Source organism: Photinus pyralis, unplaced genomic scaffold (genome assembly GCF_008802855.1).
Source record: "Photinus pyralis isolate 1611_PpyrPB1 unplaced genomic scaffold, Ppyr1.3 Ppyr1.4_LG8, whole genome shotgun sequence".
NCBI lineage: Eukaryota > Metazoa > Arthropoda > Insecta > Coleoptera > Lampyridae > Photinus > Photinus pyralis.
In genome coordinates, this window is record NW_022170819.1 from 14998903 (window position 1) to 15021214 (window position 22312).

Genomic DNA, 22312 nt, shown 5'->3' on the forward strand with positions numbered 1-22312 from the left:
TTCAAATTGGAGAGAGCACAGTTGTAACTTCGAAGATGACAACTGTGCGCCATTTTAATTTTTTAATAGAGAGGGAGGTCATGATATACCTACCATCTTAGCTGGGGTTACAGTGGAGACTGAACACTTAGGAGGTTAACTGCGGATAAGAATACATATCTTCAAAACGAGACTCATGACTCATCCTTAACTATTAAAAAAAATCAAAATGGCATACAGGCGCCATCTTAGAAGTTAGAACTGTCAATTTTAAAATCGATCTTTTGATAAAGTTATGTTTTTAAAAACAATAAAACAAACGAATTTTATACCTACCTAAAAAAGAAAAACATATGTCATATCATAACACCTTTAAAACGAAGCTCTAAGCATTCAGACAAATTAAAGAAGACTGAAAAATTCAAAAAAAGAATGAAGATTTAAAAACTTCACAAAAACCTAAAACAAAAAAATCTTAAAACTGCAAGAGTTATACTTGTTAACATTCGTGTGAGCTCATGAAATCAGGGGTTGGCCGATTAAAACCAACTATAAACTGAAAATCTCGGAAGAATGTTCTTATACAGTTCTGGAGAATTTATAGGAAATATTGTGTTCAAATGTTCGTTCTTAGCTATGCAAATACCTCAGGCAAATTCCGAATATTTTCGAAAATATTAAAAATTCACTTGGAAATATTCGCAGCTCACAACACAACACAAAATGGATAGTTCAAGGCTAAAAATTTAACGCATTCCTCTTCATACACAGTGCTCAAAATACAAGAGACTTAGTTCAGGCCAAAAGTTTGATTTTCAAGATTTATGAAACAAGTAGAAGAACTGAGAAAAGTTTCAAGATGATCCAGGCTCAACAATGTGGAAGATTCAAAGATGAGATATAGGTATATGGTTCCTGAAAAGTTTATTCCTCTGTTTATTCAGTATTCATTATTATTTTAAATCGAGTTTAATATTCAAGACACAAATTCAACATTCAAGACAAATTCAACATTCAAGGATTAAGAACTCAAACAGTAATTAAAAAACTTCAAAGTTCAATATTCAATGCAACTGTAACATTGAAAAATTCATTACAAATAAAAAATGTATCAGTACAATCTACCTACCCTGTATATTAAAACAAATATTGTCCTAGAAATTAACACTGACAAACCGTTGACTACTTACAAATTTCTAAATATGTAGGAAATAAGTATTTTTTTCTATTTCGGTGTCACAATGATGATTTTGTACAACTGTTTTCCGCCGAAAACAGTTGTACAAAGACAGTGATTAGTCTTTTTTTTTTGGTAACTCATCTCTTAAGTTGGCAGTTACTAGTTAGTACAAGTAGGTACTTCGTTGGGTACTTGCATGTTTGAACTTCAAAATGTCAGTTTTACTACACTGCCAACCTAAAACTTAACGGCATAAAAAGTGTTCCCAACATAAAACATGTTAGTTCTAATGTTCCCTATAGTTTCTGATAATGATTTTTTTAATTAAATTAAGGCACCGAAATAGAAAAAATAGTATGAAAAACGCGTGTTACAATGCTTTATTGTAATACTCCTATCTTGCGGACACTCGTGGCTACGCTTCGCGTCGCCACTCGTGCCACAAAATAGTCGTATTGCAATAGGTCGCATTGTAACACTTGTCTTTCATTATACTATTTTAAAACCTGACAGACATTTATTTCTTTGTTCTTTAAACATAATGTTTTGTCTCATCCAAGACCAAAAAATACTCCCAAATACAGAAATTTTCCATCACAATGCTGTATGTCGATTTGACATTCGTTGGCACACAAAGTGTGTTATGATCATTGCTGGTTAGTAAAATGTGTGGTCCAAATAACAAGATAAAACACAAAGTAAGATGATTATTCTGTCACAAACGCCAGGTAAGACAGAGCACCCTGTATGCACGATATGTTTTCCACAAGATTTTTTTACATTTACGAACCAATATAATTATTTACCTACTTTTAATTCTAATCAAATAAAAAGACCAAAATGCTTTGTAGTCCCAAAATCAGGACATAGGACTTCCATAAATAAGACAAAGAACACTAAATCGAAGTGACATCATCATATTTGGGACAAAAGTGCCACCACACTAAAAATGAGCACCTGTAAATAAGGGTTGCCCGCTATTTATATCACTTTCTGCACCCAATTTAGAAATGCCACTCACCATGATTTTGCAAAAAAAAAATTACAAACCAAACAGCTCACCTTTAATTTACTAAACTGCGGAAGGGTGAAACGAAAGGTGGCCTCAGATCGTGCCTCGTCCTCTTCCATGTCGGCGTCCTGAACGGTCGAGCTGGGATCAGGCTGCGGCCCGAACATAACCTCACCGTTTTGCGAATGGTCCATTTCGCCTCCGCCACTGACTGCCATATACTCCACAGCAGTAACTGCAAGTTCCCAAGAATGAGAATGAACAAAACGTTGTGACAGATCGGTATTGAAACAAAGGTGCCGCGACCTCTTTGATTATTTTTTTTCCCGGGGAAAAACTATTACCCACCTTCTTGAGTTTCCATTTCCTCTACATCATTTAGGTTATTTTGTGGATTAATTTCGTTTCTTCGCTCTTGTGAAGTCACGTGGTTCATAGTGAGGGGCGGCGTCTCCGGTGCCCCCGTCTTTTCCTTCTGACCGGTGGTAATAGCGCTCTTATTTTTCTTAGAGTTTATAGTAAAACTTTTATCTGTTATTAAAGACGTTTGATTGTTACTATTATTCAAATGATGAGAACTATTTTTAGTGCCGGAGACGGTAGTCAATTTGACAAAATGCTTACTCGCGATGCGCCCAATGTCTGCTGTTTTCTAAACCCTCTAAACGAGGGGTGTGCACAAGAAACATATATACGATTTTAAATGAGAAACACTACACGTAATATGACCGTTATTTTCCTAGACTTATTCGTCGATAATTACTTTTTTAAACATTCAGAATTAAATGCCGATTTCACTTCAGAAAATAAACAAAATGGAGGCATTACATTCTTGCGCTCAAAATTTCGACAGATCTGTCAATATCGCGCCATCTTACGATCATCTAATAAAAGCAAAATTAAAAACATTCCTGGAAAATTTCCATTGTAGTATACAGGGTGCTTCAATGTAGTAATAACAAGTTTAATAATATACTGAAAGCTCATCCACCTTCTCTTTTATTGGGAGAGATACGATAAATGTGTCAAATATAATTTTATATGTGACATTACGATCTATCCGATCACATATTGAAACGTCCAGTATCGCTTCCGGTTTAACGGAAAATCGATAAAACTTTTGTTTCTCAAATACAACATGATGATACGTGAATATTTAACGAATTGCTCCATTTCCCGATATATTTTGCAATCCCAAGGAAAGCGTGGCAGCTAAAAAATGGTATTCAAATAATAAACATAATCCTATATTGCACATTGCACTGTGTCCAAGACGATGGCCAAATTAGGGAAAGGTGCACAATTACTTCTAAAGAAATGCCAGAAAAACCGAAATTTGCCGATTTCATTTTTATTTTTTTCATATGTTAGATATGAACAGATATAAAAATAACTTTTCCATTGCCACTATTTGACCTCTGCAAGATACCGTTGAAAGATTTTCAATACATCGTTTCGTTTCGGAGAACCCATCATCAGCTTTATTTTTTATATGGCCAGTAAAAAGAGGACATACTGTATTGAGTACCAGTTTCTATTATGAATACACCAAAATATACAACACACACATAAAAACAAAAGTTGGAAACTGAGAATACCTATCGGACAAATTTTCCATTTTCCAGGAAACTTGGCCGGGAGTTATATTCTCGCACGATTAGAATGTTGTGCACGGGTGCACCATCCTGTTGAAACCACCCCCGTTGTCGCTAAGGGCAACTACATCAGAACTCCAGGTTGATAATTGGCATCATAGGACACATTCATTACATCGGTAGGTAAATGCATCATTATATGGTAACTTTTATTACGAATTGTGGCATCCAATTTCTGACGCAAGTTTTCTCGTATACCTACTCGTCCCTCACGTTCACGTTTCTTGGCCGGATCTTGTACCCCACTTTAACTCGCACGGTAATCGTGTATTCCTAATAAGTACATGTGCCTCTGTCCTATAGTTTCCTGCACTGGAGAACAAATCTTAGGAGTCTCGCCAAGCCGGCACTGTAATCGTGACTTACCCTACACCTTAAGTTGGCAACTCTGGGGAAAAAGTACGCGTTGAGCCACTTAATTTTCAACGGGCGGACGTTTCGCGACACTTTTGAATCTCGGTAGCAATCGATATGAATGGCACGAATAAATTCTTACGTTGTGTAATTGGATCTTTTATGTGTTGGGACGTGAGACAGAATCGGGGAGAGAATTGAATGAAATGCAGTATTTTGTAGCAAGAAAAAAAACAAGAATAAATAAATATATATTAAGCACAAAAGGCGATACCAGTGAAACCTTCTTTGGGACAAAAACCTCGGCATAGTCGACATAAAGTAAATCAACTACAGCAATAAAATGCAAGAAGACTACGTAGTGTTTTGTTAGTCCTCATTTGTGCCTCATATCTTGTATCAGTACGACTGGCAGTCGTGAAAAACGATACCCCCGTGTACATTCTGCAGTGCTGGCTTCCTACCCTTGTCGAAAGCACTAACGCCGGGACTGGTGAGCATCGTTGGTAGTTTTAGCGAGGGTATGAACTTACGAAGCCACTGAAGCCAGCACTGCACATGGGAGTATTATTTCCTCAGAAACTGTTGATCGTACTGATGTAGGTAAAATACAATAAAGGATAACTAATGTGTATCGGTTTCATCATTAGTGCTTTTAATTTAATGACCTTGCTATCAAGTTCCATTTAAAATAATAATAAGTCTGCTTGCAACCTGTATAACTGGAAGTGTTGCCATTATTGAAAATATGCAGATTTGGTAATGACAGCCTACAACCAATTGCGTATAAAAGTAGAGGAAGACATTTTTGCCTTTAAAAAGCAGACGATGAGGCGCAGAACAGCCTTTTTTGTAGTGCTCAACAATTCATCTGCAACTTGTCCAACAGTTTGCTGCATAAAATCTAAGATATTTTAACCGAATGCCTATACGATTTTTGGAAAGTTCGAAATGCTGACGGTATTTTGACTGTCCGAAATACCCCAATGGGGTCATCCCGGCTTCATTTTTTATTTCTGATCTACAAAGTATATTAAAAATAAAAAGACCCGTGTGTCTTCACTTTAAATTTGCGAGTAAAATAAACCCAAAATAAATTATTGAAAAGCTGTGTTTTTAGACCGAATTTGAAGCGCTTCAGTCTAATACGTCACAAACCTACAATCAATCACGTAGAAGTGAGCCGGCAACCTTGTGCGAGGGTCTGACGTTTGTCGAATTTGACGTTTTAAGAGGCATGTACTGCATCTAAACGCGAAAGTGAACTACAATAATATAATAATAATAATAATACAAGTGCCTGTGACAGATGTCGCAAGTTACAAATGACATTCTCCTGCAATATTGCCAAGTCGTTACGTCATCAGAATGGTTCTAGGAGCTGATTGGTCGGGTTTAGTACGTCACAGAGCCCGTCACATCGTTTTGAATAAACCCTTATACAGTGTGAGCAACAATGATTGAAGCGTGCGTCATCACCGCTTGTTCCTATTAATATCAAAACTACCTTCTTTGTATGTAGTTGTATACGAAAATGACGTTCTGCGCTGTCACAGTGACGTGCGTCTATTCGTATTTCGTATCTTGTATCAAATCAGCATATGCTATGAGCGGCACATTGCCAATTTAGCTGAAGCGGCACGCTTCAATCTTTGTTGCTCACTCTGTATTATTATATAGAAGTGAGGACAATTTGAATTTCCCGCAAATCAAAAAAATTATGAAGTTGGTACTAACTGATGATCACTTATTTAATTGCAGTGGTGTATCATCATGCTTTCAGTAAATCGTTTATAATACTTATTTATAATCTACAAATACTGCTTCTGTTTTACCACAAATCATAAACTAACACTAGACACAGTCACGTTTCCTACATATTTTAGTGCGTCAAATCTAAAAATTGTTCAAAATGGAAAAAGTAATAAACCGCAAATGGCACACAACAATTAACGCCGACACTGGTTTCTTAAATGACAGTCATGACCGAAAAAAATTACTAACGAAATTCAAACCGTCAATCTAATAATGCAAAAAATACTAAAACCTTACGCGCGAAATTCAATCGATCATCACTTCTAATGAATCACCCGGTATTATATTATTATTAAAACCGCACATGTTCATAATTTTTTTTCTAGTCAGTCTCTATTTTTAAATAAACTTTTACTGTCCAAAAAAATTTTTTATGGTTTCAGGTACATGCTTATTAAATTAGAACTGCGGAATTCAACTATACTGTAAACCCCCATTCAGCCGCATCGGCCGTAGGTATTTTGAGAACAGTCGGCGAAATGATCGGGCAAGTGATTGTCGCTATTGATCTCTCGGTGGGATGAGTTTTTAGGGGAATTTTTCGAAAGAAAAAAATTCCTCTTATGTGATGGTTTGTCCGTCTGTTTCTCCTCTAATTCGAGAACGCAAAGAGACAGCGATGTCAAACCTTCGCCAATCGATTTCTATGAGTTAGTAGTTACTATTGAATATGAGCCGGATTAAAAGTCATGTTTCCGAATGTGAGCTAATTTAATTAGTTTCGAGCGGTGCACATAAACGATCTACTGCGCGGTGATCTTATTAGGGGAAATTCCGTAATGTCGGAAGTCGGTACTCACAAAGGGAAAGTTAGTAATAGGTCGACCAGACAGGATTACTAGCAACGGAGATATGATATATTTTGTATCAAAAGGTCAAGGGTCGTAACAGAGTAGGTACTCACAAAATGAAGATTAATTAACTTCTTTGCTAGATGCATATATGTGTGCAAATTTACATTCGAACATCTCGAGAAGGATTTGGTGTAATGAAGTCGTATTATATGTTTAGAATTGGTAACCTAATTGTTATTATCCTATTTTTAGCGCATTTCCACAAAAATAAAAATAAATGCGCTATTGTGGCCACATTGTCCGTCCGTCCGTCCTCTCGTTCGTTGAGATGTTACTAGTTCTTTATCTTAAAATAGCTATTGTTCTACTACTTTTTTCATTATTTGGTTCGTTATGGTGTCGAGTGCTAAAAAAGTTATTGTAAAAAACCAATAAACCGTTTTTTACATGTTCCATAATTTTACACTTTTGCCGTTTATTAATGATCCTAAAAATCCTTTATAATTTTGTATTGATGTCTGTCGTCTGTCTGTTGGTCTGTCCGTCTGTTCCTTTGTCTGTTTGTCCCTCTATCTGTCCGTGTGAACGATAACTTTGGTTAGAAATGTCCGATCGCTTTGACATCTCCGTTAGTTATGAACTGAATTGCATGAAATTCAATATGGGCATAGCTTTAGCCATATAATACGCAATGCCAAAACTTGAGTCGAATTGATTCAAAATTCACAGTGCCCTTTTCCCATCTCGACCATTTATAAACCGAATTGCAAACTTTTTTGTTTATAAAAGTATTTGAATGAAGTTTGATACATAGGCACTTGGAATAAATGAAAATCTAACGCCAGTTTCAAAGTTTGGTATTGCGCATGCGCAGTGCCAACTTTTTTTATTTATGGAAGAATTTAAACGAAATTTGATACATAGGTGCTTGGATTAAAGGAAAATCTAACGCCAGTTTCAAAATTTTATTTTGCGCATGCGCAGTGCTTACTTTTTTATAGTAGTATAGTAGTACCTATAAGTAGCACGTGAAAAATGGATTGCACATTTGCACCGCTATCTTTCATATTTGTGGCCGGCTTTTTGTAAATCGTTTACGATTACTTTTTAACTTGTTACTATAGTAGTTACCTATGTATTGTTATTTTGAAAATAAATTTACATATATCATTTGGTACATCGAAAAATGCTCCTTCTGAAAATTGTATGCGATTTTTCATATCTTGTTGGTAATAGTTGTTGTTGTCGCTTTGGACGTGTGATCGGAAGATCGTCCAAATTTTTGATTCGGCAAAATGGTACAAGAGTACCTAGACAGTGCGCGTATTTGACCTTTTCAAAATCGCATCGACATCGACGTTTTGCGTCCTTCGACCAAATGTCTTTGCAGGCGAAATTAAAAAATTTAGTCTATATAAAAAAGCGGACACAAAAAAAACGTTATCACATTATTTTGTATCACATCAAGGTGAAAGGTTGCTGCTCACTGAAGCTTGAGACCTTTTTCGTTTATCTTGTCTACAAGCATAGACATAGTATATGTTGTACAATTGAAAATGTTCGTTTTTCACGAGGTATTTTATGACTATAGACATTTGCGTGCTTCATGTAAATTTATTTTGATTCTATCCCTAAAACGTTTTGTAAATTATTGGATAAGTATTTTTTTGTTTTATCCGCCGTAATCTCAACTGTTACATTTTAACTACAAAGTAATAGATTCACTGGCAGAATTTTTGAATTAATTAAATAAATGCAACTACCTATTGTAGGTAGTAGGAATCATGGATAGGTGCGAAAGGCACGTTCGTAATTTTAAATGATCTGCTTGCTTTTAGAACAAAGCACCACAACAATGAGTAGAACAGGAATTTCAATATTATTAAGTGCAAATCTATGGGATGCTGATCCAGAGCTGTTTAGTCTAATACAAAAGGAGAAAAAGCGCCAAGAAGCCGGTCTCGAGTTGATTGCTTCCGGAAATTTTACTTCCTTATCGGTTTTGCAATGCCTCAGTTCATGTCTTCACAATAAATACTCAGAAGGGCTCCCGGGAGAGCGGTAAAAACCTTTGTTTTTATGACTAAACTAGAATTTAACACAGAAAAACCTTTTAGGTATTATGGTGGCAATGAGGTAATCGATGACATCGAAAGGCTCGCTCAAAAACGAGCTCTCGAGGCTTTCAATTTGAATCCCGAAGAATGGGGGGTCAATGTTCAACCCTATTCAGGATCACCAGCAAATATAGCAGTGTACACAGGTAAATCGCAAATTCTCGCACACATTTGGCAACAATAAAAATGTACCAATAGGCATTGTGGAAGCGCATGGTCGTATTATGGGCTTAGATTTACCCGACGGAGGTCACCTCACGCATGGCTTCCAAACCCCAACCAAAAAAGTATCGGCATCATCCATGTTTTTTGAATCTATGCCTTACAAGGTTGATCCTGAAACAGGTCTAATAGATTACGATCAACTTGCTAGCTCCGCCAAACTGTTCAGGCCAAAGTTGATTATCGCTGGTATTAGTTGTTACTCTCGTCCTTTGGATTACGAGCGATTTCGAGAGATTTGCGATAGCGTCGGTGCGTACCTCTTTGCAGATATGGCGCACACGTCGGGACTCGTGGCCGCCGGTATTATACCAAGCCCGTTCGAATACAGCGATGTCGTGACGACAACATGCCATAAAAGCTTAAGAGGGCCGCGATCGGCAGTGATCTACTTTAAGAAAGGCGTGCGATCCACGAACGCAAAGGGCGAAGCAGTGTTGTACGATCTGGAAAAGAGAATCAACAATGCCGTCTTTCCAGCTTTGCAAGGGGGACCTCACAATAATGGGATCGCCGGTATCGCAACCGCGTTTAAACAAGTCAAGTCGGTCGAATTTGTCCAGTACCAAAAACAGGTGGTGGCCAACGCTCAACATATGGCGGCAAAGTTAATAGATAGAGGATACAACATTACCACTGGAGGCACCGATAATCATCTTTTGTTGGTTAACCTGCAAGGAACAGGCCTGTCAGGGTCCAAAGCTGAGAAAATTCTAGAAAGGGTGTCAATCTCCTGCAACAAAAACACTGTTCCTGGAGACAAAAGTGCTTTAAATCCATCTGGATTCAGATTAGGTTAGACCTTAAAAGCAGCAGATCTTTTACGTTTCTTTATTTTAGGTACTCCAGTTCTGACCACTAGAGGACTCGTCGAGGCCGATTTCGATAAAGTTGTAGACTATATCGATAAAGGAATTAAACTGGGTTTGGAAGTTGTCAAAATATCTGGTCCCAAACTTGTTGATTACATTAGAGTTCTTGATAGCGAGCAAACCATTGGGAAGAAAATAGAAGCACTAAAAAATGATGTTGAATCCTTTAGTAAAACTTTTCCGATACCGGGACATCCTGATTACTAGTTTTACTGTATTACTGTATTAAAAATAGAAACACAATACCAATTGTACCAGTACCAATATATGATCAGAATGGCGTTGCCAAATAAATTGCATAGTGTACCTAACTTAGACCATGTACCTAATCACCGCATCTTGTTACAATAAGTGCTGCAATAATCGCAACAATAGTTGCTGCAAGAATTGCAATAAAACTTGCATCGTCTAATATGGCTTACATATATACAAAATGGAGATGCCTATTTTAAAGTCCCTTTTCACTTTGTTAAAAAGTGGCGCCGCTGGTAACGATAAAGTTTAGGTGGACGCCTTCACACAGAGCTGCGCAGCGGCATATCTGCGCTACTTGTAGCCGACGGCGCGATTCAGAAGCACCACCACGCAAGGCAAGACAAGGTTGTTTCGTGAAAAGCGCACGCATCAAGTGATGACGTCTAGTTTGAAGAGAGCGTCGATCTTGATGGACTGGAAGTGACAGCAATTTTATTTCAGTTTCGCGGGTGTCACAATTTAGGTCAAACAACAAAACACCCCGAAAAATGGAAAATCGCACGTGCATAAAAAACATCAAAATGGCGTGGCTTTACTGCAGCGTGGGCTACCATTAATTTAACATTAAAAGTACAGGGGAGAACTCAAGCAGTATACATGTTAAAGTTGATTATCCCAAAAATAAAAGACCAGCAGGTTGGGTGAAATTCAATGACATTTATTTTCTGTAATTCAGGATCGATTTCGGCCTAACTGCCCATCATCAGGCGTAGCTAAAAGATTGCAATTGAAGAGTTTATCAACAAAATTGATTATCCCAATAAGAATCACATACGGAACAGAAGATAAGTTAATTAGAGGGCTTCCTTCTCGTAATGCTAAGACACGTGAGTTGCAGTCCGCACGAGATAAGGGAGCAACATATACAGCGAAGAATCGGATTATACTCTCTTCGTTGAGGAAACGATCACATAAATAAATACTTATTTAATAAAGTAATCTAAAGGCATATACCACCTCTACAGTATAACAAACAAAAATGATTCACTAACGGTACTAAAAAAAAACAACAGCTTGGAACACGCCGCGCTTTGTAAACAAATATCAGTATTTTATGCACAATGTAAATAGCAACATATAGTGTGACATGTAATTCAAAAATTGATGGCTAGTAGAATAAAATGGTTACTACCTACAATTGTAAACGCAGAACAATAAACAAAAGAGGATATAAAAAACGGCAGAGCCCCTCGGTGTGACCGCATGGGGTCATTGGATTTGATCGATGTTCAATAGGCTTGTTACATGTGGTAGGTTAACTGTGCAAACTTTGAACCGAATCGGCCCAAGCGATTTCATTTATTATGTTCACGGACTTACAGACAGACGGACACCGCATCTACTCCGCTATAGTTTCCATCGCTTTGCTCTACCGATTAATAAACATTGCGAAATCGGAAACGCGTGCCATTACTCGCCATCGGAAATCTTAATAACCTACGCGACATTTTTCTTTCCAAGCTTCGTGGCGAAAAATCCCTGTTCCCCGACGGCTGCGCAGAACTTTCATATGTTTTCTCATCACGAACTTATAAGTTCGTGTTTCCCATACTGTGATTCTTTCAATTGTGAAGTGTGTTGCCTAGCTGTAGGGGTATGTCACCACAGTATTATAAGAAAAAAATGTTTCAAAATCCACTCGTGGGTACTGCCGCGTAACACTAAGTATTGAAATGACGCATTGTCATCGAAAGCACACATGCATATTGAAGCACGTCCACGTCCCGAGAAAGAGAGGAGTTAAATAGGTCAAATAAAGTTTCAAAGAAATATTACCATACATAAGAAAGTTGGCGATGAGCAGTCTGTGCAGTCACTGCGCATGCCCACATAATTTTTACCATGTGCGAAATGTTTGCCTTTACTAGAAGCATCTGTGGTTAAAATTTCAAAGAAATATCTCCATAAATAAGAAAGTTAGCATTGCGCAATCACTGCGCATGCCCACATAATTTTTACTATGTGCGAAATGTTTACCTTTACTAGAAGCGTCTGTGGTTAAATTTTCAAAGAAATATCTCCATAAATATGAAGTTGGCATTGCGCAGTCTGCGCAAAATATGGAGTTAAATGAAACTGATCGAAATGGGCAAATATAGACCATAACAGTTTTCAATGGGGTCATCTCGCCTTCATTTTTTATTTCTGATCCACAAAGTACATTAAAAATAAAAATACCCCGTGTGTCCTCAATTTTTATTTGCGAGTAAAATAAACCCAAAATAAATTATTGAAAAGCTGTGTTTTTAGTCCGAATTTGAAACGCTTCAGACTAAATACGTCACAAACCTACAACCAATCACGTAGAAGTGAGCTGGCAACCTTACGCGAGGGTCTGACGTTTGTCACATTTGACGTTTTGAGAGGGATGTTTAACTGCATCTAGCACGAAAGTGACAAGTGCCTGTGACAGATGACGCAAATTATAAATGCCATTCTCCTGCAATATTGCCAAGTCGTTATGTCATCTGAATGGTTCTAGGAGCTGATTGGTCGGGCTTATTACGTCATAGAGCCCGCCACAATCATATCGTTTTGAATAAACCTTTAAAACCGCACATGTTCATTATTTTTTTGCTAATCAGCCTCTATTTTTAAATAAACTTTTACTGTCCAAAAAAATGTTTTATGGTTTCAGGTACACGCTTATTAAATTAGAACTGCGGAATTCAACTATACTGTAAACCCCCATTAGCGAAAACCCGAAGTCTCTAGGTGGCCCAGGGGCCAAGATCTCGATGGAACGGACGGACGAACGGAGGGACGGACGGACAGATGGAAACACGAGCACATAAGCTTTACCTCAACTTCGTTGTAATTACGCTAAAAAGGGCGCGTGCGGACCAGCGACATCAAACATCGCGAGATGACGGTTTTACATATATGTATAAAACGGTTTTACTAACTGAGCTGTCAGTCTGTCCTATACTCTTATAAATACGACCATAAACTAAAATCACTTTAGTGTAGGTAATTTGTTCATGATGCGACAAACTAATACCTTACGTGAATAAACAAAGCTAATAGCATTGATTATACACACAAGTACCTATAATCAATGCTAATACCTATCATTTTATTTACTTCGAAGCAACTAAATACGCTTTAAATGTGAAAGGTTCCACCCTGTATATACAACTTGCAACGATACATACATTTTTGAGAGTTGGCAACCATGCAATTTTTAGGTGAGAAATAAAGTTACTACTTACTGGTGACTTTAGGTGGGAAAAAACTGCCTGCGCCATCTAAAAAGCACGAACGGGAGTTACGTTGATCATCTTGTCTCGAATATGTAGCGGTAGTGAACGCGTCGCTCCATAAATGTTTGTTGTTATTTTGTGTTATTTAATACAGGTAGTAGGTAATTTTTGCATTTCTTATATCGTATTTGTGTTTTGTATGCCGCATTTTATATTTTTTGTGTGTTTCAATCTTGGTTTTTGAAATCTGCTTGATTTAACCCCAATGCAGAATAACATGTTAAATACCGTTATGCTATTGTTTGTAACTGTTTACGTTTTTGGGGTCATGCTTCCTTAATTTATGTTTATTGATGTTGATTACTTGATCTTGTCTGTGAAGTAACATTCATGTAAGTCTTAATCATTTTATCTTAATATGTGGAAATTACCGATTCGTTTGATGTATGTACTGACTTGTTGTTTGTAACTAACAATTTTCTCTGTGAATGAAGCAGTCACGGGGGTGTCAAAAACTGTAGTCAAAATTGAGCTATGACACCTAATTCGGTGATTGTCTTCGACTTTCAACTGTAGGCTCGAAACCCCGGACGAGGGGCGACGCTACCCGCTACCTATCTTGCGGGGGCGAGATTACGCTCTTCAGTTTAGAATCTATGTAAAATGAGTTTAGTTAAATTTGCCTACAAGGCCATGTAATTTTCCATCTTGCTTTTAACAAGAGGACTTTATTGCACCAAAGATGAGTCACACTTTGTACTCTTAACCCTTTCTCAGAATTTAGGTACCTGCTACTACCTGACTCATTGTTCCCAAAAACTTGCTTTTAACCTTGAGCGTATCCAACATTGTATATATGCATGTACTATCCTTGTTAACTATTGCTGAAACTTTTACAAAATGTTTTGTTAATTAACTTTTGGACTGTATTAATCAAACTGCGAGGTTTTTCTTACGTCGTACTCTTTTTACCCTTAGCAGTTACTTTTGCGAGAGTACGGCACCTTTTGGCTTTGCTTGCTTTGTTTATAGGTATTAATGTACATCAACTAAATTTCCGGGCTTTCACACTCTTAATAATTACGATCATTATTAAACAAACTTTCCACAATTTCAGTGTTTTATTTAACGTTCCTTCCCTACTGTGCTTCAGGTCAAAGCGTTGTTTATAACTAACGTAAGGGCCGGCCCTGCCTTAGATGTTTTATCACATGCCACTTTTCAAATTTAAGCGGAATCTTGTTTAGTTTTGGAGGGAATAGTCATTCGGGTGGCAATTTTTAAACGTTGCCGGGTTGACTTTATTCCCGTGTTCTTGTAGTGTGAACACAGTATATATACTGTGGTGTGAAGTTAGCGTAGAACCTGAGTGTTAAGTACACTCTCTGAGTACACTACAGTATTATACAGTGAGATTCATGTAGAAGTAGGCATATGGATTTCCTATAGGAATTTCCTATGTCTACTTTTACATGATAAAAGCATTGTATAGTAATATACAATGATTCAAGTCTCCCGAAAGACGCCTAATTTTATGCAACCAAAGTAACTACTTACAACAAATGAGGATGTGCCTGTCATATTAATTAATTTAAATATTATGGCTTTGACGATATATTGTGCGATGTATTCAACTAAAGAAAAAGTTGATATTTCCAATTGGTGTTATGTGTGTTGTATTATCTGTATGACGAATGTGTGTAATCCTCAAATTACTCTTACATAATTAAGATTTCGTATTCGGTATAATGCCGATAACAGTTAAAGGGGCTTAAGAGATTTATTTTCTGTGAAGCTAAAGTAACAATATTCAAATTAATAATTAATATGACAGCCAGATCTTTATTTGTTTCAAGCTTAGATCATAATGATCTAAGGTTTCAAGAAGTTACTTTGGTTGCATAAAATTAGGCGTCTTTCAGGAGACTTTATCATGTAAAAGTAGACAATTAGACATAGGAAATTCCTGAAGGACATCCTTCTGTCTACTTCTGCATGAATATCACTGTATATAATAATCTCACAGAAATATACTGTTTTTAGTTCAGTAGATAATTTGCATCTGCTATGGAAACCAATGTAGGTAGTATGTGTGATCATTGAATAAAAAATTAAGATTCAATTATAGTTAGTTTGGTTAGGTCAAAGAATTTGTAGTTAATTTCTTAAATTGAGCTAGTCGTCGGCACTAAATTTGCAAGAAAGTAATATTTTCCTTTTATATGTCATTTACCCATTTGAAGATAAAGTCAGAATTATTAGTACGAGCGTTACATAGGCATATCAGTGCGATTTGTACAGTTTAGGCGTTTTTCGCATACACATTGGTGTACAAATATAACATTTTAACATCTGTTGTACAAAACCTATATGTAATTTTTGAACCATAAGCTTGCAAATTCATCTTCGTCTGTCAGCTCTACAGGCTATATATAATTTTTCACAAATACTGATTTTCCAATCGATCTAATAGACAAGGCATAACTTTCTATGAATTTCAGAGGCAAGACTATAGTCTTTGATATGTTTTGGTAGTTAATCCACCGTACCCCATAATATAATCATTGAATTTATAACTTCAATGACACTACTATAGTTGAGCTCATTCGATGGAAGAAAATGCGACTTTTTCTCATATGCCTATGGAGAAAAATGAGTGGACTTGCAAAGGCTACTGAACTTAATTATCGTTTCCGTGAGCTAAACCGTCAGACAACTATACAACTATAATTCATATACATGGATCCGTTCGTTCGCAACAGCGCCAATCGTAGTTTGTTTTTTAGTTTCAAATCAATACTACTGTGGCGCAATATACCTCACAGAGACTATCTTATTACTAACCATATTATTATAATTGCCAAGTTAGAAATCAGTATGTTTATCGCATCCATTCTTATCTTATTGGGCAAGGTGAAAGGTCGCGAGTCAACTAAATTCATGTTCTTTTTGGTTTATACAGTCCCCGTGCAAAGGTAGGTTACGAAATTGTCTCCGGCACAAATTCGAAATTACCGCCTTTTTCAAATGTTCACACGTGCTGCTTGTATAACCGCCAATCGGATCTTAAATTTGAAGGTACGTTTGTTTATTTGAATGGAAAATTCCTGATATAAAAACGTGGAAACCCGTTCTACGAGCGTAAATAATAATACTTCTAATGAAATTTGCCCAAGTGCTTACGTTTGTAGAGGTTATCCCTCTTTAATCTTTTTTGTTTATACATGCAATTATTGCCTCATTTATATTCCTATTTCAACTTTTAAGGCGTATTATTATCACTAGTCGGTCGGTAGGGGGGTTTCAGTTTGGCTAGAGATTAACAAAGCACCTTGCATTCATCTCTAGAACGTGAAACAACTAGTTCATCAGACCGCAGCGACCATGAGTGGAACTGGAAATTCGACATTGTTAACATCAAACTTATGGGATTCTGATCCCGAGCTGTTCAGTCTTATACAGAAGGAAAAGCATAGACAACAGGCTGGTCTGGAATTGATCGCATCGGAAAACTTTACATCGCTATCGGTGTTGCAGTGTCTTAGCTCCTGTCTCCATAACAAGTACTCCGAAGGTCTTCCGGGAGAACGGTATGAAACCATCTTTATTACTTCATTTAGTTTAAGGTGGATCAATAAGGTCCCGTTCTGGTATGTTGTGCTCACCCTGTACATTATGATACCTTACATGAGAATGTCAAAATCTCCTGTGCCTAAATTTTTCAAATGTAGCCTCGTTTTAAAATGAAGTTAACGATCACTAACAAATTTAAAGGACTAATCCTTTTTGAGTACAAATTTTAGAGAAAAAACATAACCTCTACACTGTACATACAGGTTTGTACCTAATCTACAATACAGGGTGCCTCATTTATTTAGTCTATTTGTTCTCATTTGTCAGTACCTAATAATTTCTAGCTTCATTTAGAGAATAAATATGTGGCACGCTCACAAATGTATTTATAACTTACCCTGTCAGTCTAGTCTAGTGACTAGGAATTTTTTACCCATGACGTACGTAAATACTCCCCCCTCCCTTCTCCAAAATAACAGTTCGTTACACATATTTGTTGAATCATGCCCCACCTGCCACATACATCTAATTAAAATTCGACAAATGGACAAATTAACATTTTTAAAAAATGAATTTTTTTATGATGCTTGCTAAATAGCGATTTCAATGGTTTTATGAATATCAGAAATTTTCTTGAATTTTTAGTTTTTTTAATTTTCGGAATTTGAAATTTTTTAAAGTTTCAACATTCGATTTTTTTTTATTTTCGACATTTTTTACGTTTTCGGGTTGTTTTACAATGTTCAATTTTTCTGCATTTTAAGTAATTTTTTGTAATTTGTAATTGTCAACCATAATTTCGAAATTTTTCGCGACTTCTTTGTTTCCCGAATTTTTTGAATGTTTCGATTTTTTACGCGTTAAACACTCAAAATATCTAGGAATGATTTTGAGTCACTTTAGGGGTCGGTAAAATAAGTGATTCATTTTCTGGTTGGTTTAGAAACTTTTCGGTCTCTTGTAATTTTTATGTGTGTACTGTGTATTTGTGGCCATTATGGAGGAAAAAAATAATCAATGTTCGTTACCTATACGTCGTCTAGTATAAAAACAGCCGTAGATAGCCGCCTACTGCAAAACTTATGTCTTGTTCTTCGCATGGACTAAAAAGATGAAAATATGATAGCATAATTTATGTACAGGGTGGCCAAATAAGAATGCGAGGTACTGTATCTGGGAACCTGTCCATCGTAAAGGCTTGCGGTAAAAAAATTTATTACTAAAACGGCCACGAGAAAAACATGGAAAATATTTTTAAGTTTCAATGGCCGCTAGGGGGCGTAACTGCAATCTGGAATCTAAAAAAGTGATTTTTCTGTTAATTCCGCTATATTAACCTAACACAAAAATGGTCGGTCTTTGAAGGTGACGATAATCTGAACCTTTTTTGTTTAGGCCAAAGAAAATTTTATACCCTCTTTCGAAGATACAGGGTGTTCTTTACGGAAACCTTTGAATACAGGATACAGGAAAAACTGTCAAACAAAAATTGTTCAGATTATCGTCAACTTCAAAGACCGGACATTTTTTGTTAGGTTAATATAGCGGAATTCACAAAAACATCACTTTTTTAGATTCCAGATTGCAGTTAGGCCCCCTAGCGGTCATTTCAGAAACTTAAAAATATTTTCCAGATTTTGCTCGTGGCCTTTTTAGTAATAAATTTTTTACCACAAGCCTCTACGATGGAGAGATTCTCAGATACAGTACGCATTCTTAGTTGGCCACCTCATAGGCTACCAGTTTTGCAGTGGGCGGCTACCTACGATGATTGACATGACTGTCATTATATTAGAAGTAAGAAGAGCAATATTTAGCTAAATGAAAGTAACATTTTTAAAATTGGCCAGAAGGCCTTGGCTTTATTTGATAGTCTCTCTTGTTTTTATTAATTTTGACAGTTCGCATTTGAAATTGTATCTTGTTTGCATATGTTAATCGTGAATTTATAACACCCTGTAGATCGCTTTTTGTAAGAATTAAAAAAAAAGTGCTATAGTTTGGGTTTTGTCTGTCCGGATTCACTTCTGCAGTTTGGAACTACATTTATCGGAATTATGCTAGTCCTGAAATGTTTTGCAAAAGGTAGCTTACCGTATATCTCGAAGATGTGCTTTAAACTTTTGTTGTCTTGGGGGGGGGGGGGGGCTAAAAATTATTTCCAGTGTTTCTGATAGTCCAAACTTGCATAACTGTAACATGTGGAATTCCAATACAATTTTTGAAAATGGGGGGGGGGGGGCGCACGTTTCACCTTTCATGGTTTTCTAATGAAAGGTCTCGTCGAAACGAATTGGTTTATACAAACGATACCTTTTCTTCACGACTTTTTCGAGATCGGTGGGTGGGTAGAGGGGGGGGGATATTTTAAATTGGTTTTATCTTCCATGGTATTGTAATGAAAAATATCACCGAAAGGAGTTGTTTTTTAGTTACTGTTCTTCTCCCATACCCCTTATCAAAATGGGGGAGGGGGAGCACTGGTTTTATCCTTGTATGATACTATAATGAAAGGTCTCAACTCAAAAGCGGAGAGCCGGAGGAGAATACTCACAAAAGCAAATGAACATCTATTGGTGAGGTCGAAACGAATATCTCGAAGACAAAGTGTCGAAAGGGGTACTTATAAAGGGCAAGTGGAACGTCTGAACCAGACACATCTACTGGCGATGGCAGTGCTACTATCTGCAGAATGGAGTGTCGGAGAAGGGTACTCTCCAAGGGAGGTTTGGGTGTCTACACGAGACATATCTACTGCCTATGCGAAAACTTAAGTTCGAACATCTCCAAAATGAAGTGGCGCAGGAAAGTATATACCTACAAATGAAAAGTGCACGTGGCTTTTACATATGTGTATGTGTAAAGAGGCCCCCCCCCCCCCGATCATCTACCAAGAGGGTAAACATCAATAAATATAGCATGCTTATAACCCAATAATTATTTATTTATTTTCTTGCATTTTTTGACAGTGAGTTTTCAATTTTTGTGGGTGGTTGGAATGTACCACCTGGTGGAAACACCCACCGTTAATTTCTCACCACATTGGCGACACACGACTTATGCTTAATCACCGGATTTTGTAAGTATTTCCGTCACTCATTTGATTCCTCGTCCATACACCGCGTAACAAATTTTCGGACTAGTCCGAAAAGTAACTCGTTTTTGTACAGTTACCATGGTGATGCCGAGTACTTATACTCCCGAAATCGCCATTTTTATGTACTGGTACCTTAAAAGTGTGACAAAACAGCCTCTTATTCAGGAGAAAAAATATATTCTTAAAAAGCTGCAGTTTTTGATTTCGATAGAACAAGCTGAAACATTATCGTGGTAACAACTTTTTTGAGCAAATTGGCACATTACTTAATGATTATAGACTCAATCATCCATTTTCCTATATCCGATGGTATAAGCGCATTTTGTACTGCAGATATTATGGTGGTAATGAAGTAATCGATGAAATAGAAAGGCTCGCCCAAAAACGCGCACTCGAAGCTTACAATCTTAAACCGGAAGAATGGGGAGTCAACGTTCAGCCCTACTCGGGATCTCCCGCGAACTTAGCGGTATACACAGGTACTTATAACCGCCTCAAATATTCGTGACTAATAAAAAGCGTCTAGGCATGGTGGAACCTCACGGTCGTATTATGGGCCTGGACTTGCCCGACGGCGGACATCTCACGCACGGATTTCAAACTCCAGTGAAGAAGATCTCGGCGTCGTCCATGTTTTTCGAGTCGATGGCTTACAAGGTTAATCCTGAGACCGGCCTAATCGATTACGACCAACTCGCTACCGCCGCGAAACTCTTCAGACCGAAAATGATCGTCGCCGGAATTAGCTGTTACTCTCGTCCTTTGGATTACAAGCGGTTCCGGGAAATCTGCGACAGTGTCGGCGCGTACCTGTTTTCGGACATGGCGCACATTTCGGGATTGGTCGCCGCTGGAGTTACTCCAAGCCCTTTCGAATACAGTGACGTTGTTATGACGACGGGCCATAAGAGCTTGAGAGGACCGAGAGCAGCCGTAATTTTCTTCAGGAAAGGCGTGCGAACCGTTAACGCAAAGGGAGAGAAGATCATGTACGACTTGGAAACGAGAATAAATAACGCCGTGTTTCCGGGCCTTCAAGGCGGACCTCACAATAATGCCATCGCAGCTCTCGCGACCGCCTTTAAGCAAGTCAAGTCGCCCGAATTCGTGCAGTATCAAAAGCAAGTGGTCGCCAATGCCAAGCGTTTAGCGGCAAAACTAATGGAAAAAGGCTACACAATTACCACTGGTGGCACTGATGTTCATCTAGTCTTGGTCAACTTACAGGGCACTGGTCTGTCGGGGTCTAAAGCTGAGAAAATTTTAGAAAAGGTCTCGATCGCTTGCAACAAAAACACGGTTCCCGGTGACAAGAGCGCTTTAAATCCATCTGGATTTAGATTAGGTACGTTAATTGCTAATTAATAGTAATGGTAACATCATTTACGTTTAGGTACTCCGGCGTTGACCACCAGAGGGCTTCTGGAAAGCGATTTCGATAAGGTTGTCGATTACATCGATAAAGCGATTAAGTTAGGTTTGGAAGCCAGCAAAATATCCGGTCCAAAGCTTGTTGATTTCAACAGAGTGCTTGATACCGACGCAACAATTTTGAAGAAAATGGAAGCTTTAAGGAACGATATCGAATCGTTCAGCAAATCCTTCCCAATGCCAGGTTATCCCGATTACTAATTTAGGGGATTTTTTATTACTCCTACTTTACGTATTAAAGCTTTTATATTTTTAAAAGATTTTTATTGTGTTTAATAATCTGATTTAATGCTCACCGAAGATCTGGTTATAGCAGAAAGGAACTGAACCCCTACTATAGTTCATTTCACCAATAATTTAACATTTCTCATTAGGTCGTTAAGTAGCTTGAATTCCCACTGCGACATTTAAAACAATAGGACAATAGCCTCCTTTTCACTAAGTCAGCGGTTCTCAATAAAATTCTAATGTTTCAAACGCCAAATTGTAGCGCTCCTATAAATCGGCCCATTTCCTTAATAAATCGATATATTTAAAATGTAGTTCCTTAAGGAATGCGTCGATAGGACAATAACGACAATAATCGTGTTGATACCATATTAATGTATAGTGTAAAGTTTCCCCAATTACAATTTGGCGTTTGAAACATTAAAATTTTTTTGAGAACCACTGACTTTTAGTTAAATGGGGAATATTGTCCTATTGTTTTAAATGTCCAGTGGGAATTCCCGCTACTTAACGACCTAATGAGAA

At 37.4% G+C, this 22312-nt stretch overlaps 4 protein-coding genes across 6 annotated transcripts in view; 2 read left to right on the forward strand and 2 right to left on the reverse strand.

Annotated features, from left to right (window-relative positions):
• Positions 1-3021, reverse strand: part of LOC116178463 (ubiquitin carboxyl-terminal hydrolase 7) — a 30979-nt gene extending 27958 nt beyond the window's left edge. Inside the window, exons 1-3 of one of the 2 annotated variants that reach the window (XM_031497957.1) lie at positions 2796-3021; positions 2520-2702; positions 2222-2406 (exon numbers count right to left, since the gene is read on the reverse strand). In XM_031497957.1, coding sequence (XP_031353817.1) covers positions 2222-2406; positions 2520-2607 — 273 coding nt within the window. In that variant the 5' untranslated portion in view covers positions 2608-2702; positions 2796-3021. Of the gene's footprint in view, positions 1-2221; positions 2407-2519 lie in introns of both variants that reach the window. The other variant, XM_031497958.1, reaches the window with a different exon arrangement.
• LOC116179410 (probable leucine-rich repeat receptor-like protein kinase At2g33170) overlaps positions 1-22312 on the reverse strand; it is a 320289-nt gene that overhangs the window by 115741 nt on the left and 182236 nt on the right. The gene's annotated exons all lie outside the window — the stretch shown is intronic.
• Positions 8613-10288, forward strand: LOC116178472 (serine hydroxymethyltransferase, cytosolic-like). Its single transcript, XM_031497976.1, has 4 exons — positions 8613-8850; positions 8907-9052; positions 9105-9923; positions 9969-10288. Exons 1-4 carry the CDS (start codon positions 8645-8647, stop codon positions 10205-10207), a joined length of 1410 nt encoding a protein of 469 aa, XP_031353836.1. The 5' UTR covers positions 8613-8644; the 3' UTR covers positions 10208-10288.
• On the forward strand, positions 16379-21819 carry LOC116178471 (serine hydroxymethyltransferase, cytosolic-like). Of its 2 annotated transcripts, none has more exons than XM_031497974.1 (5): positions 16379-16536; positions 16807-17048; positions 20462-20607; positions 20655-21473; positions 21522-21819. In XM_031497974.1, the coding sequence occupies exons 1-5, from the start codon at positions 16486-16488 to the stop codon at positions 21758-21760; spliced, it is 1497 nt and encodes a 498-aa protein (XP_031353834.1). In that variant the 5' UTR covers positions 16379-16485; the 3' UTR covers positions 21761-21819. The 2 variants fall into 2 exon arrangements, with proteins under 2 accessions (XP_031353834.1, XP_031353835.1); XM_031497975.1 differs by having other exon boundaries at positions 16412-16433.